The sequence below is a fragment of the Manacus candei genome, unplaced genomic scaffold (assembly GCF_025592945.1).
Source record: "Manacus candei isolate 608988 ecotype Guabito, Panama unplaced genomic scaffold, ASM2559294v1 h1tg000023l, whole genome shotgun sequence".
Taxonomy (NCBI): domain Eukaryota; kingdom Metazoa; phylum Chordata; class Aves; order Passeriformes; family Pipridae; genus Manacus; species Manacus candei.
The window spans coordinates 15,048,311-15,065,995 of NW_026138071.1; the positions used below are offsets into that span (position 1 = coordinate 15,048,311).

General features: G+C 41.4%; 1 protein-coding gene across 3 annotated transcripts in view; it reads right to left on the reverse strand.

Annotated features, from left to right (window-relative positions):
* The window catches only part of TTN (titin), a 241,215-nt gene that overhangs the window by 28,660 nt on the left and 194,870 nt on the right, over nucleotides 1-17,685 (reverse strand). For all 3 annotated transcript variants that reach the window (XM_051787289.1, XM_051787288.1, XM_051787287.1), the window contains 2 exons: nucleotides 17,337-17,639; nucleotides 114-17,219 (listed from right to left, as the gene is read on the reverse strand). In XM_051787289.1, coding sequence (XP_051643249.1) covers nucleotides 114-17,219; nucleotides 17,337-17,639 — 17,409 coding nt within the window. The remainder of the gene's footprint in view (nucleotides 1-113; nucleotides 17,220-17,336; nucleotides 17,640-17,685) is intronic.

Sequence of the window (17,685 nt, forward strand, 5' to 3'; positions counted from 1 at the left end):
AAAAATGACCTATTTTACTGTTAGTGGATTGAAAACATTTTTACATTATTTCAAAATAAAAACTTTAAAACATATAAAGTATTAAAAAAATATTTTTTCATAGTAAGACATACCTGTTATTTTTGTTCCTTCCTTGGTCTCAGAAGGCACTCCAACACCATACTCATTTTCTCCAGAGACCCGGAAGTAGTAAATGCCACCTTCTTGCAAACCAGTCACTTTGTAGGACAGGCGATGACAATTGTTTGTCACAGTGACCCATGCTTTTTTGCTAGCTTCTCGTTTTTCAATAACATAGTTCTTTACAGGTGCTCCGCCATCATTTTCAGGAACATCCCAGGATAACACAGCAGATTCTTTAGTTATGTCTTTTGTTGCAATATTAGATGGTGGGCCAGGAGTATCAAGAACTTTGACAATTAAAGTCAATGTAGCAGTGTTCAGGATGTTTTGTAGTGTTAATGTGTATTTTCCAGAATCATTCCTTGTTGCTTTTTCAATAGTGAGAGATGTACAATTATCTGAAGTGTCAATGCTTGCTCGTACACGGAGATCAGTGTCTGGTTTGTTCCATGTTACATTTGGGACTGGTTTGCCTCTGAAAGGAACAGTCATTGTGAATGATCCACCAGCCCTTACAATTAAAGTCTTCCGCATTTCACTGTCAATATCAAAAGCAGGTTCTTCCTCTCTTTCTTTTGCCAGCTGAGGTTCTGAGACATCACTTGGTTCACTGACACCCATTTTGTTAATAGATTTCACTCTAAAAACATACTCAGAGCCTGATACTAATCCACTTATAGTATATTCTGTGCCTCTTAAATTCTGAATAGCAGTTGTCCAGTCAGTTTCATCAGTTTTCTTGTATTCAACAGTGTATCCTGTTACTGGGGCACCTCCATCAAACAGTGGCTTTGTCCAACCAATTGTGATATTTGACCTTGTAGAATCCATAATCTTAGGTTTAGATGGGGGTGATGGCAAGAAGATTGGATCTTCTGCTTTAATCAGTGGTGTGGTTTCACTTGGGAGACTGAGGCCAGCAGCATTTTCTGCATAAACCCGGAATTCATATTCACATCCTTCACGGAGACCAGATGATTTCACTCTTAAATCATAAACTGGCTTTTTGTTTACACGAATCCATCTTAGGCTGGTTTTCTCACGCCTTTCAATTACATAGCCAGAGATCTCACTGCCTCCATCAGACTCAGGTCTTGCCCAGCACAGAGTTATCGAATCTTTGCTCACACTGGTAATCTCTAAAGATGTAGGTGGACTTGGAACTGTAAATGGGTCTAGGGCTTTGACAGCAACACTTTCTAGAGGCTCACCAACACCGTATTTGTTAACTCCCATCACTCTGAAAATATACTCATTACCCTTTAGTAATTTTGTCACTTTACAGGATGTTGTTCTAAGCTCTCCTTCACAAAGTGTCCATGCAATTCTGCTGGTCTCACGTTTTTCCACAATATAATAATCAATATCTGCACCACCGTTTTCTTGAGGGGGTCCCCATGATAAATGGCACTTTTCAGCAGTAAGGCCTTTTATTTCTAATGGGCCTGCAGGTGGGCCAGGTCTGTCAAGTACTTTGCAATTAATTGCCAAAGATTTTGTTCCTGCAACATTTTGTAATGTTAGTACATACTGTCCTGAATCACTTCGGATACAGTCCTTAATGGTTATTGCAGTTGTATAATCTGTTGAGACTATTTCAACTCTAGCTTTTCCTTCAAGCTCCTTACCATCCTTTGTCCATGAAACCACTGGTATTGGCCGACCTGCAATATCAGCATTGACTTTAAACACTTCTCCAGCTTTCACAACTACAACATCCCTGAATTTGGCATCCATCATAATTCTTGGAGCCTCTACATCATCTTTTACGGTCACAGGTCCAGTTGATTCAGATGGCTGACTGAAGAGTCCAGCAGCATTCTTTGCAATCACATGGAATTCATATCGCTGGTCTTCTGTAAGTCCACCTACGTCAAAGTATGTTTCTTGCACGTTAGTAAAATTACATTTTAGCCAGCGACCATCTGGTATCTCTCTGCGTTCAATAATATATCCTGTTACTTTAGCTCCACCATCATATTCTGGTTTAGTCCACTTCAGTGAGACAGATGTTCTTGTAATATTAATAACTTCTGGTTGACCGGGAGGATCACATGGATCTCTTGCAGCAACTGGTTCACATGATTTACTGCATTTGCCTATTCCAGCAATGTTTTCTGCATACACACGATATTCATATAGCAGTCCTTCATCAAGACCTGTAACTTTCATTTGTGTATCAGTTATAAGGCTCTTGTTGACTTTTGTCCAGAGAATGCTGCTTCTTTCCTTACGCTCCAAGTGATATCCTAGTACTACGCTACCTCCATCATTAACTGGTACCTGCCAAGTTACAATCATGAAAGCTTTAGTTGCGTGTGCCACGTGAGGAGTACCAGGTGGACCTGGAGGCTTAAATGGATACTCTGCTACAACAGAAGGAGAATTAGTGTAAGTGCTTTTCCCATAGCGGTTTTCTGCACAAATACGGAACTGATATTCAGATCCAGTGATGAGTCGAGATACTTTAATTGATGTTCTTGCAACTGCTGCAGATACTACCTCCCATGTTGTTGTGGTAGTGTCTCTCTTCTCCACAGTGTAATTGCTAATATGGCACCCACCATCATATTCTGGAGGTTTCCAAGACAATGTTACACTATCAGCACTAACTTCATCAATATGAACATCAGTTGGTGGCCCTGGTCTGTCAAGAACAACTACAGTTAAAGAAGCTGTTGTTGATCCTGCAGTATTTGAAAGATGTAATTCATAATGTCCCAAATCTTCATGTGAAGCTTCCTTGATGGACAGTGAAGTTGAAGTCTTTGATGTCTCAACATTTACCCTGGTTGTCTGTTTTAAGGGATTCCCATCCTTCTTCCAGCTAGCAGTTGGAAGAGGTCGCCCTCTGAATGGAATATCGATCTTAAGATCATCTCCAGCTTTCACAGTGAATGTGTTGAAAAGGAGCTCAACAGATGGCTGGATTTCAATATCTTTTGCAATGACTGGGACACCAAGTTCTCTTGGATCACTTTTTCCTTTTTCATTAACAGCAATCACTCTGAAACTGTACTCTTCTCCCATACTTAAGCCTGTTATTGTTGCTTCTAATGTTTTCACCTGCGTGCATGCACTCCATTTTACACTTCCTTTAGTTTGCATTTCTACTACATAACCAGTAATTTTACTGCCACCATCACTCTCTGGCTTTTCCCATTTAATTGAAACAGAGTTGCGAGTCACATCAACAAGCATGACCTTTGCAGGTGGAGAAGGTGGTTCAGACACCTTAACTGGGTCAGCTGTTTCTGCTGGTAAGCCAACCCCATATTCATTTACAGCTAGAACCCGGAAGTAATAACTACATCCTTCTTGTAGTTGAGTAATCTTGAAGGAATTCTTAGTGCAGTTGTTTGTAACTGTGGCATATGCCTTCCTTGTGGATTCTCGCTTTTCAACTACATAGTTGGTAATTTTAGCTCCACCATCAATAAGTGGTGGTTCCCAGGCTAAAGTTACAAAATCTTTTTTCACTTCTCTGATTGTCAGGTTTATAGGTGCACTAGGTGTATCAAGCACTCTGACATTAACAAAAGCTGATTTTTTGCCACTGTTGTTCTCTAATGTAAGATTGTATCTACCACTATCAAATCTATTGACATTGTCAATGACCAGCATTGTATAGGAACTGGTAACTTCAATCTGAGCTCGCTCACTAATTGTTCCTTCTGCTTTCTCCCATTTAACTTCAGGTTCTGGTCTTCCTTTGATGGTGACAAACAGGCGTAATGTACCACTAGCACGTACAGTGACTACTTTTCTGAGATCTGCATCAAGTTCAATTTCAGGAGGTTCAATCTTGTCCTCTGCTAAGACTGCACCAGGTATAGCAGCAGGTTCTCCTACTCCTTCTGAGTTGATGGCACAGATTCGGAAGTTATATTCCTGGTTCTCTTTTAGTTTGGTCACGGTGAACTGTTTTGCTTGTAGGCCTGTTGGTGGGGTGCAGGTAGTCCATTCATCAGCGGCAGCTTCTTTTACTTCTACTACATATCCCTTAACAGGAGCACCACCATCATAAATAGGCTTACTCCAGGCAAGGGAAACTGATGACCTGGAAGTATCTGTAACCTTTGGATTGGTGGGTGGACCTGGGGGATATAATACATCACAAGCACGATAGAAAATGGATGGCTCACTGGGTTCCCCTACCCCCGCAGCATTTTCAGCAGAAACTCTAAATTCATAGAAATGTCCATCAGTAAGACCTGTTACTCTGAATCGCAAGTCTGTCAGCCTTTTCTTATTGCATTTGGTCCACCGGATACCATCTTTGTCTCTTTTTTCAAGTATGTAACCTTCAATTTCAGCTCCTCCATTGTCTTCTGGGCGACCCCATGTCACCACCATAGAATCTTTTGTGATTGCTGAAACTTCAGGTGTTGAAGGAGGACCAGGGGGTTTGTATGGATTACGAGCCACAATTGGTTCAGATTCCAAGGGCTCTCCAATTCCGTATTTATTCACAGCCATTACACGGAAGATGTACTCATTGCCAGGAAGGAGTCTGGTTACTTTGAGGTTAAGAGCCTGCACATCTGTTGCTACTTGTGTCCATGAAAGTCTGCTTGTCTCTCTCTTCTCAATGATATAATGTGAAATATTAGAACCACCATCCTGTAATGGTGGAGCCCATGACAAGTAGCATTTTTCTGCAGTGACACCTGTAACCTTCAAAGGTCCTTCTGGAGGTCCTGGTCTGTCAAGCACTTTTACAGTGATTGGTATAGATTTGGTGCCACCAACATTTTTGAGGTTAAGAGTATAGTGACCTCCATCTACTCTTATACAGTCTTTGACAGTGAGAGTTGTTTTCTGAATGGTAGATTTAATTTCCATTCTTGCAGTTGCTTCTTCAAGGTCTTTACCATCTTTTGACCATGAAATGTCAGGAATAGGTTTGCCATGGATATCAGCTTCAAGAACAAAGGTTTCTCCAGCACGAACAACAATGACATCTCTGTATTTAGGATCCAATGAAGCCCCTGGTGCTTCAATTTCATCTCTGGCAGTAATGGGCCCTGTACTTTCAGATGGTTCACTCAAGCAACCTGCTGCATTTCTTGCAATTACTCTAAATTCATATCGTTGGTTTTCAACAAGACCACTTACTGTAAATTCTGTTTCCAACACATTTGTAAAGCTGGCTTTCATCCAGCGACCATCTGGTAGTTCTTTCTTTTCTACAATATAACCAGTTATTTTGCTTCCACCATCATATTCTGGTTTTTTCCACTGCAGTGTAATACTACTTCTTGTAACAACAATGGCATCTGGGCGGCCAGGTGGGTCGCAAGGATCTCGGGCAACATACAGTTCTGATACTTTGCTGACTTTGCCAATGCCAACAATGTTTTCAGCAGAAACTCTGAACTCATATTCAAGACCTTCTTCAAGACCATCTGTTTTATATTTGGTGTCAGTAATGAGTGACTTGTTCTGTTTTGTCCAAAGAATGCTGTTCTTATCTTTACGCTCAAGATGGTAGCCAAGAACTTTGCTTCCTCCATCATTAACTGGTTCATGCCACTGTACAATCATATGGTCTTTGGAAGTTGCTGTTACAAATGGGGTTCCAGGTGGTCCAGGCACCTTGTAGGGGTATTGCACAACAATTGGTTTAGAAGCCAAAGGAGAGCTCTTTCCATATCTATTTTCAGCAGTAATCCTGAACTGGTATTCAGTACCTGTTTTAAGCTTTGTTGCTTTGATAGTTGTTCTTGCAACAGTTGCTGACACAATGCTCCATGTGGTAGTGCTTGTGTCACGCTTTTCTACTATATAGTTGCTTATCTGACAGCCGCCAGTATAATCAGGTGGATCCCATGATAAAACAACAAAGTCTGCACTAACTTCGTCAAATCGGACAGGTCCTTGTGGTGGGCCAGGCTTTTCCAGTACAATTATGCTCAGATGCTCTGTTGCTGTACCTGCTGCATTTGTTGCTGTTACTGTATATTTACCAAAGTCTTCCTTGTTGCTTTCTTTAATATGTAAGATCGTTGATGTTGTTGTATCCTGAATATTTAATCTGGTTGTCTGTTTCAGTGGCTGCTCATCTTTTGTCCAAGTAATAGTAGGTTTGGGTCTACCTATAAATGGTACTTCCACTTTTAGATCTTCTCCAGCTTGTACACTGTATGTATTAAACATCAGTTTGAAACTTGGCTCAATTGTCAAGTCTTTAGCTATCACAGGAATTCCAAGTGCTCTAGGATCACTTTTTCCTTTTTCATTGTAGGCAATCACACGGAATTGATATTCCTGTCCTGGACTCAAACCAGACACCAATGCATTGCATGTTTTGGACTCACTAACAACACTCCATTTTTCTGTTCCTTTAGGCAGCATTTCAACAATGTATCCCAAAATTCTGCTACCTCCATCATGTTCAGGTTTTTCCCATGTAAGTGATGCACTTCTCTGAGTCACATCAGTGAGTATTACTTTCCCAGGAGGCAGAGGTGGCTCTGAGGCTTTGACAGCATCCCTGGTTTCAACGGGAACACCAATTCCAAATTCATTTTCAGCCATAACTCTGAAGTAATAAATTGCTCCTTCTGTAAGATTTTCAACTTTAAAACTTGTCTTGCCACACTTAGCACTTACATTTGCAAATGCCTTCCTGGTTGACTCACGCTTGTCTATTACATAGTTCTTTACCTTGGCACCACCATCAATAATGGGTGGTTCCCAAGATAATACAGCAGAATCCTTCCTTATATCCTTTACCACTAAGTTTTGTGGTGGTCCTGGTGTGTCCAAGACTTTAACTGTAACAAATGCAGATTTAGAACCGCTGCTGTTCTCCAACTTAAGAATATACTTTCCAGCATCATTTCTATCACAGTTGTCAATTGAAAGTTGTGTGAAATTTATGCCTTTATCAATCTGAACTTTTTCTGTGAATTCACCTTCTTCTCGGGACCATGCGATGTCTGGTGTTGGTCGTCCCCTGAATGGTATGTGAATCCTAGCAGACCCACCAGCTCTAACCACTATACCCTTCCTTAGCTCTGAATCAATATCAAGTTCTGGAGCTTCAAGTTTGTCTTCTGGTTTAATAGTGCCAGGAACTGATGCAGCCTCTCCTACACCAATCTTGTTGAGAGCACACACTCGTAATTTGTATTCTTGATGTTCAATAAGCTTTTTGATTTCAAATCGAGTGGCACGTATGCCTGTTTGTGGTGTAACAAGTGACCATTCATCTTCATCTGCCTTACAGATTTCTACAAGGTATCCCTGGATTTCACAACCGCCATCATAAATAGGTTTACTCCAGCCAAGTAGAACTGAACTTTTGGTGGTATCCACAACATGGGTATTTGTTGGAGGGCCAGGCTTGAACATCGGGTCACAAGCTTTAAAGTAAGGAGAAACTTGGCTTGGTTCACCCACTCCAGCAGCATTTTCAGCAGAAACTCTAAATTCATATTCATGATCCTCTGTTAATCCTGTAACTCTTAATCGCAAATCTGTAATTCGCCGTTTATTGCATTTTATCCATCTGATGCCTGCTCGGTCTCTCTTTTCTACAATGTAACCTACGATTTCACTACCACCATCACTATCCGGACGGGTCCAGCAGACAGTCATAGAATCCTTTGTGATGTTGGTAATTTCCAAGGCCTTTGGTGGTCCAGGAACCACAAATGGATTTTTCATCATCACTGGCACAGATTCTAATGGCTCCCCAACCCCATATTTGTTAACTGCCATAATACGGAAGACATACTCATTTCCTTCCAAGAGTTTTGTTACTTTCAGCATTGTAGGTAAAACCTCTGAAGCAACCACAGTCCATGCCAAACGACTAGTTTCTCTCTTCTCTACAATATAATGAGAAATATCACTGCCACCATCATGAAGAGGAGGAGCCCACGCCAATGCACATTTTTCAGCTGTGACTCCTGTCACTTGGACTGGACCCTCTGGAGGTCCTGGCCTGTCCAGGACTTTTACGTTTACTGTTACTGTCTTTGTTCCAGCAACATTAGAGGCTTCTAAAATGTACTGTCCACCATCAACTCTAATGGCATCTTTTACAACTATTAATGCACTGAAATCTGTGTTCTTTATTTCACATCTAGAAGTTTCCTCAAGCTCTTTATCTCCTTTGTACCACTTAATGGTTGGTAGTGGTTTTCCGTGAACATCAGCCTCAAGTCTGAATGTTTCACCAGCACTTACAACAATTGTGTCTTTGTACTTTGGATCCATTGAAATTCGTGGAAGTTCAACTTCATCCCTTGCTGTTATTGGACCTGTACTGTCAGAAGGTTTGCTTATTGCACCTGCAGCATTCTTTGCAATTACTCTAAATTCATATCTTTGGTCTTCAGTAAGCCCTGTTACAGTGAACTGAGTTTCAATGATATTTGTGAAGCTGGCTTTCATCCAGCGACCATCTGGTAAGTCACGTTTCTCTACAATATAACCAGTAATCTTACTTCCACCATCATATTCTGGTTTGGTCCATTGTAGAGTAATAGAGCTTCTTTTTATTATTATAGCTTCTGGGCGACCTGGAGGATCACATGGATCACGAGCTACATAGCACTCAGAAACTTTACTTGTTCTGCCTACACCAACAATATTTTCTGCAGAAACTCGAAATTCATATTCAATTCCTTCTTCGAGGTTATTTGTCTTAAAACTTGTGTCCTGAATAATAGTCTTGTTCACTTTAGTCCATAAAATGCTGTTTTTCTCCTTTCTCTCAAGATGATAGCCCAACACTCTACTGCCACCATCATTTACTGGTTCATGCCACTGTACAACCATGGAGTCTTTTGTAACCGTTGTCACAAATGGTGTGCCAGGAGGTCCTGGTTCCTTGTAGGGGTACTGCGCTACAACTGGTGCAGATTCCAATGCAAAACTCTGCCCATACCTGTTCTCAGCAAATATTCTGAACTGGTATTCTGAACCAGTTTTCAGTTTAGTCACTTTCAGTGTAGTTCTTGCAACAGTAGCTGAAACTGTTTCCCATACAGTGGTTGTTGTATCTCTCTTGTGAACAACATAGTTGGTGATTTGGCAGCCTCCTGTGTATGCTGGGGGATTCCATGATAGGGTAATACTTTCTGCACTTATTTCATCAAACTTCACAGGCCCTACTGGAGGGTCAGGTTTGTCTAGAGTTATAATGTCAATAGAGGCAGACTTTTGCCCAACAACATTAGCCACAGTGATTTCATAAGTGCCACTGTCCTCTTTGCTAGTTTCCTTAAGATTCAGTATAGTGAGATCAGCTGAATCGCTTACATTGATTCTTGTTGTCTGCCTTAATGGCTGGCCATCTTTTACCCAGGTAACAGTTGGTTTAGGTCGACCTGCAATTGGTATTTCTACTTTCAGATCTTGTCCCACTTGAACACTGTAACTGTGAAAAGCAGGTCTAACATCAGGTTCAATCACTAGGTCTTTGGCAACTATTGGAACTGCAAGTGCTCTAGGATCACTCTTACCCTTTTCATTTACAGCCATTACTCTAAAAAGATATTCTTCCCCTTGAGTTAGGTTAGTAATAACTGCTTCAAGTGTTTTTACACGAGCACACTCTGACCACTTCTCACTACCCTTTGCTTGCATTTCAACAATGTATTGTATGATTTTGCTACCACCATCATGTTCAGGTTTTGCCCAGCTTAGTGAGACACTGTTTCTTGTGACATCATCCACTGTTATTTTCCCAGGAGGCTGTGGAACTTCAGCAACTTTAATTGGGTCACTGGTTTCTGCAGGGAGGCCAATTCCATATTCATTCTCAGCAGAAATTCTAAAGAAGTAATAGCAGCCCTCCTGAAGTTGATCTACTTTCCATGAAGTCTTGTGGCAGTTGGTTACAACAGCTGCATATGCCTTTCTTGTTGCTTCACGCTTTTCAATAATGAAATTCTTTATTTTTGCTCCACCATCCAAGAGAGGAGGCTCCCATGAAAGTGAAACAGAGTCTTTAGTGATCTCTCTGATCTTTAAATTAACAGGTGCACTCGGGGTATCCAGTACTCTTACGCTGACAAAGGCAGACTTTGTTCCACTGCTGTTTTCCAAGGTCAGAGTATACTTTCCAGTATCAAATCTGTTAACATTGTCTAGAACAAGGGAAGTAAAGCTGCTAGTGGTATCAATAACAGCTGCTTCTCTGATGTCACCATCCACTTTACCCCATTTTACTTCAGGTGTTGGACGACCTCTGATGGGAACAAACAATCTTAAGGAACCTCCTGCCCTCACATTTACAACCTTCCTTAATTCCATGTCAAGGTCAAGGTCTGGTGCCTCCATCTTTTCTTCTACAATAACAGAACCAGGAACATCTGCATGCTCTCCAACTCCTGCTTTATTAACTGCACATATGCGGAATTTGTACTCATGTTTTTCCACTAATTTTTCTACTTCCATGTGAGTATTCTTAATTCCAGTTGCAGGAGTACAAATTTTCCATTCATCATCACTTACATCACATTTTTCCACAATGTATCCCTGAATTTCAGAGCCACCATCATAGATAGGTTTACCCCACGAAAGGAAAACTGAAGATCTTGTAACATCCACAACTTTAGGATTATTGGGTGGACCTGGCTTGTAAATAGGATCGCATGCTTTGTAGTAAGTGGAAGGTGGGCTTGGTTCACTAAGACCAGCAGCATTTTCAGCTGAAACTCTGTACTCATAATCGTGATTTTCTATAAGACCAGTCACTCTGTATCGTAGTTCACTGATCAGGCGTTTGTTACATCTTGTCCAGCGAATACCTTCCTTATCTCGTTTTTCAAGAACGTAACCTAGGATTTCACTACCACCATCTGAGGCTGGCCTTTCCCATACAACTATCATAGAATCCTTGGTAATGGCTGTGACTTCTGGTGCCTTTGGTGGAAGTGGCACTGAAAATGGGTTCTTTGCGAGTACTGGTTCAGATTCAAGGGGTTCACCAACACCATATTTATTTACTGCCATGATGCGGAAAACATACTCATTTCCTTCTAAAAGTTTTGTAACTTTGCAATTTAGGGTTTGCACATTTGAGTCAACGACAGTCCACACCAAGCGACTGGTTTCCCTTTTTTCTACAACGTAGTGTGAAATTTCACTACCACCATCCTGTAGTGGTGGTTTCCATGACAATGTGCATTTTTCAGCAGTAACACCGGTAATCTCAACAGGTCCTTCTGGTGGTCCAGGTCTATCAAGGACTTTGACGTTAACAGGAACCTTCTTTTCACCTGCAACGTTCTTTGCCAGTAGGACATACTGACCACTGTCAACTCTTGTGGCTTCCTTCACACTAAGGCTTGTTGCGAAATCGGTGCTTTTTATTTCCATGTGAGCAGTGCTTGTCAGCTCATGATCGCCTTTTAACCACTGAATGGAAGGTATTGGTTTGCCATGAACATCAGCATCAAGCTTGAATGACTCACCAGCGTTCACTACAATAGTGTCTTTGTATTTTGGATCCATACTTATATGGGGTGGTTCTACTTCATCTCTTGCTGTAATTGCCCCTGAGCTCTCAGACGGTTCACTGAAAACACCTGCAGCATTTCGTGCTATAACACGGAACTCATATCTCTGGTTTTCGACTAGACCAGTTACTTCAAATTGAGTATCAATGACATTTGTAAAACTTGCTTTCATCCAACGGCCATCAGGTAATTCCTTCTTTTCAACAACATAGCCTGTGATCTTACTTCCACCATCATATATAGGTTTCTTCCACTGAAGTGTTACTGAGCTTCTTGTGACAATTACAGGTTCTGGACGACCTGGAGGGTCACATGGATCACGTGCAGTATAGCATTCAGATCCTCTACTTGCCTTTCCAATTCCCACTATGTTTTCTGCATAGACTCTGAACTCATATTCAAGACCTTCCTCAAGACCAGTTGTCTTAAATTTGGTATCTGGAATAGGTGTTTTATTCAGTTTAGCCCACAGAATGCTGTTTCTTTCTTTACACTCCAAATGATACCCAATGATCCTGCTACCACCATCATTGACTGGTTCATTCCATTGTACCACCATGCTGTCTTTTGAGATATTTGTTACAAAAGGTGTTCCAGGTGGACCAGGAACTTTAAATGGGTATTGGGCTATGATTGACTCTGAAGTGAGATATGTACTCTTCCCATATCTGTTTTCAGCTGCGATTCTGAACTGATATTCACAGCCAGTCTTTAAACGACATGCTTTTATAGTTGTTCTTGCAACTGTAGCTGACACAATGTGCCAAGTTGTGGTAGAAGTGTCTCTTCTCTCTACAATGTAATTATTGATAGAGCTACCACCATCATACTTGGGTGGTTCCCAGGAAATGGTAATACTATCTGCTGTTACTTCATCTACTTTTACTGGTCCAGTTGGAGGTCCTGGTTTGTCAAGGACAACAATATTTAGGGTCTCAGTTGCTTCACCAGCAGAGTTTGTAAGTTTAACTAAATATGTCCCCACATCTTCTCTGCAGGCTTCTTTTATTGTTAACACTGTGTTGTTTTCTGAACTTTCTGCATTTACTCTTGTAGTCTGCTTCAATGCCACATTGTCTTTATGCCAAAGCACTGCTGGTTTGGGTCGACCAACAAAAGGAACATCAACCTTTAAGTCCTCTCCTGCTAGAACACTGAAAGTGGTAAATAGTAGTTTGAAAGCTGGTGGAATTACAAGATCTTTTGCAACAACTGGTATACCCAGCTGGCGAGGATCACTGATACCTTTCTCATTCTGAGCTGAAACACGGAAGGTGTATTCTTCACCTTGGATCAGTCCTGTGATGGTGGCTTCAGTAACTTTTACTGTAGCACAGGTTGACCACTTTTCACTGCCTTTACTTTGCATTTCTACAATGTAGCCCAGAATTCTGCTACCACCATCATGTTCAGGTTTTTCCCAAGATAAGGATACGCTATTTCTCGTCACATCTAACAAAGTTATTTTCCCTGGTGGAAGTGGTCTTTCTGATACTTTCACGGATTCTGAAGTTTCAACTGGAAGGCCTATTCCATACTCATTTTCAGCTAGGACTCTGAAGTAGTAGTTGCAGCCTTCTTGCAGTGAATCAACTTTCCAGCTGGTCTTGTGGCAATTGGCATTAACAGTTGAATAAGCTTTTCTTGTCGATTCACGCTTTTCAACAATGTAATTTTTTATTTTAGAGCCACCATCTATAAGAGGAGGTTCCCATGTGAGTGTAACCGAAGATTTCGTAACTTCTTTTATTTTCAAATCTTGAGGTGCTCCTGGGGTATCAAGAACTCTGACATTCACAAATGCTGACTTACTACCTGAGCTGTTTTCAACTGTCAGTATGTATTTGCCACTATCAAATCTATTTACATTTTCAATGATAAGTAAAGTATAAGAGCTTGTTGTTTCAATGCTAGCTCTATCCAAAGATTCCCCATGTTCTCTTGTCCATTTTACTTCAGGTGCTGGTCTTCCCTTAATTGGGACAAAGAGTCTTAGAGTACAGCAGGCTCTAATAGTGACAACTTTACGTAGTTCTGCATCAAGTTCAATCTCTGGAGGTAGCATTCTTTCTTCAGCTTTTGGAGTCCCAGGAACAAGAGCGGGTTCTCCAAGACCTTCAGAATTCATAGCATATATTCTTATTTTATACTCTTGATTTTCTTTCAGATCAGTGATGGTAAAAGAAGTGGCCTTTAGACCTATTGGTGGAGTTACAATCTTCCACTCATCTTCTTCAGGTAGTGCAATCTCAACCATGTAACCTGTGATCTCTGAACCACCATCATATATTGGTTTGTTCCATGCTATTGTAATTGAGGACTTGCTGCTATCCAAAACACGAGGATTACCTGGGGGACCAGGTTTAAATACAGTATCACAAGCTTTATAGAATGGACTGGTTGGGCTTGGCTCACTGACTCCAGCAGCATTTTCAGCCATGACTCTGTATTCATATTCGTGGCCTTCTGTTAGTCCAGACACTTTATAACGTAAGTCAGTAACAACCCTTTTGTTACATTTCACCCACCGTAGACCAGCCCTGTCTCGACGTTCCACAATATAGTTAGTTATTGGGCTCCCACCATCAGAATCAGGATGGCCCCAACAGACAACCATGGAATCTTTTGTAATTGCTGTAACTTCAGGTGTTTTAGGTGGATCAGGTGGCACATATGGATTTACTGCAAGAACAGGTTCTGATTCTAGAGGCTCGCCAACTCCATACTTGTTAACAGCCATAACTCGGAACACGTACTCATTGCCCTTCAGCAGCTTAGTAACCTTCAGTTTAGTCACTGGAACTTCTGTGGCTACAGCTGTCCATGCCAATCTACTGGTTTCTCGTTTTTCAACCACATAATGGTCAATCTTTGCTCCTCCGTCATCCAGTGGGGGTAGCCATGACAGCACACACTTTTCTGCAGTAACTTCAGACACAGCCAAAGGCCCTTCTGGGGGACCAGGTCTATCAAGAACTTTAACATTGAAGATATGCTTGGCAAAGCCACCAGGATTTGTTGCAGTAAGTGTATAAGCACCACCGTCTCTTCTTGAGGAATCCTTATTGATAAGTACAGTAGAGAAATCTGCCATTTTTATTTCTAATTTTGCTGTGTCTTCAAGTTCTTTTTCTCCCTTTGTCCATGTCATAGTTGGTGGAGGGCGACCTGAAACATCAGCCTCAAGTCTGAAAAGTTCACCTGCTTTCAGCACTATAGTGTCTTTGTATTTAGCATCCACTTTTATCCTTGGTGCTTCAATGTCATCTCTACAAGTGATTGCATCTGATGGCTCAGAGGGCTGACTAACAGCTCCACCAGCATTCCTAGCAATCACACGGAATTCATAGGCAGCATCTTCTGTCAAACCACTTACAGTGAATTCAGTCTCTAGTATATTGCTGAAATTAGCCTTGAGCCAACGGCCATTAGGAAGGTCTCTTTTTTCAACGGTATAGCCAGTTATCTTAAAACCTCCATTATATTCCGGTTTAGTCCACTTCAGTGTAACTGCATGTCTTGTAATGTTCAGAGGTATTGGCTTACCAGGTGGATCTATTGGGTCCAGGGCAAACACAGGCTCAGATGGCTTGCTTGGCTTACTCTTCCCAGCTAGATTTTCTGCTATAACACGGAATTCATATGCAATGCCATCGGTAAGTCCAGATGATTTAAAGATATTGCCTGATACCAGCATTTTACTTACAGTCTGCCAAAGAATGCTGTTTCTCTCTTTTCTTTCAACATGATATCCCAGTATAGGGCTTCCACCATCAGTAACTGGCTCATTCCAGCTAATGGTCATAGTTTCTTTGGTGACTGCTATCACCTGAGGAGTGCCAGGAGGCCCAGGTACCTTAAATGGGTAGTTGGCAACTACAGACCCTGAAGTAATGGCTGGACCAATTCCATATCTGTTTTGAGCTCTAACACGGAACTGATATTCAACTCCAGTAGTAAGACGAACAGCTTTAAATGTAGTACGTATCACTGTAGTTGCCAATTCAGTCCATGTGGTACTGTCAGTTTGACGCATTTCTACAACATAGTTACTTATTGGTACACCACCGTCATTCAAAGGAGGCTCCCATGAGAATGTTAGGAAATCAGATGAAATTTCATCAAATTTGATTGGTCCAGTAGGAGGCCCAGGTATGTCATGAACCTGAACTGTGATTACTTCACTAACTTCTCCAACAATATTTTTGGCTGACAGTGGGTATTGACCACTATCACTTCGAATACATTCATTGATGGTTAGTATGGTTGCAGTTGCAGTATTTTCATAATTTACTCTTTGTGTTTGCTTAAGTATCTGGTCTTCTTTCTTCCAGGTCACAGTAGGCCTTGGACGACCAAGTACGGGGATTTCAATCTTGATATTGTCACCAGCTTTGGCAATGACTGTTTTCTGGTAGATAGCACGGAGGTCAAACTCTGGGAGCATAGTTTGCTCCTTGATAATAACTGGTCTGCTTTCTCTTGGGGCACTTCTTCCAGCGCTGTTAACTGCCATAACCTGGAAAGTATACTCTTCATCTTCAGTTAGATTCTTTACTACGCAGTCCAGTGTTTTTACAGTGGTGATGTGTGCCCACTGGTTGGTTCCTTTTCTCTGTGCTTCAATTACATACCCAGTGATCTTGCTGCCACCATCGTGTTCTGGTTTCGGCCAAGCTAGGCTAACTGAGTTCCGTGTTACATCCATAATATTAAGGCTCTCAGGTGGGGACGGTGCCTCAGAAGCTTTCACTGGTTCTGCAGTTTCAGCTGGTTCACCAATACCATACTCATTTTCAGCCAGTACTCTGAAATAGTATTCACATCCCTCAGCCAAATTAGAAATCCTGAAGGAACACTTCTGGCAGTTGGTTGTGACTGTTGAATATGCCTTCCGGGTTGATTCACGTTTCTCAACAATATAGTTTGTTATACGGGAACCTCCATCTACCAGAGGCATATCCCATTGGAGAGTGATGCTGTCCTTGGTTATTTCTCTAGGCTTAAGGTTTATTGGTGGACCTGGTGTATCCAAAACTTTTACATTTACAAAGCCAGTCTTCTTACCAGCAGCATTTTCAAGAGTCATTACGTATTTTCCTGCATCATATTTAGTGCACTCTGTGACAATCAACAGTGTAAAGGAGTCGGTATTCTCAATACTGGCACGTCCTTTGAGTGAAACATCATCTTTTGTCCATGTAACTTCTGGAGTTGGACGCCCTTTAATTGGTACAAAAATCCGAATAGTTAATCCAGCTCTAACAACAAGAGTTCTTCTTAGCTCAGCATCTAATTCAAAGTCAGGAATCTCTTCTCGGTCTTTGATTTCCACACTTGGAATTATTGCTGGTTCACCGACACCTGCAGCATTCATGGCAGAGATTCTGAAATTGTATTTGGCTCCTGTCTGCAGATGAGCTACAACAAACTGAGTGATTCTTAAAGCAGTCCCTATAGTGTCTTTTACCCATTCTTCTTCTCCTTCCTTTTGATGCTCTACTATATAGCCAGTGATGTCAAGACCACCATCATAGTGAGGCTTGCCCCAGGCTAAAGATGCACTTGTCTTTGTAGTATCAGTCACTCTTGGATTTGCAGGTGGACCTGGTGGGTCTGAAAAGCAAGGAAAAGATAAAACATTACATCACAGAGGAGGCCATTCTTATGCTCTCTGAATGTGCTCCCCACCTATCCCACCCACCCCCAAAAAAGAAAAGGCATGATACTAACATGCAACATCTTTGCATAGGACTGAGTTTGAAGTGTCACTTGGTGGTCCAACTCCTGCTCTGTTTTCTGCACTGACACGGAATTCATATTCATTTCCTTCCAGAAGACCAGTTACTTTGCATCTAAGATCTGAAACTGGTTTCTTTGTTGCTCTAACCCATCTTAAACCTTTCTTTTCTCTCCTCTCCACATGGTAACCTGTGATTTCACTTCCACCATCATCAGCTGGCCTTTTCCAGGTAACTGTGGCAGTATTTTTAGTCACATTTGTTACTTCTGGTTTACCAGGAGGGCCTGGAGGACCTGTTAAGGAAGAAAAATTACAATTAAAACAAAAATCAAGTCTTTA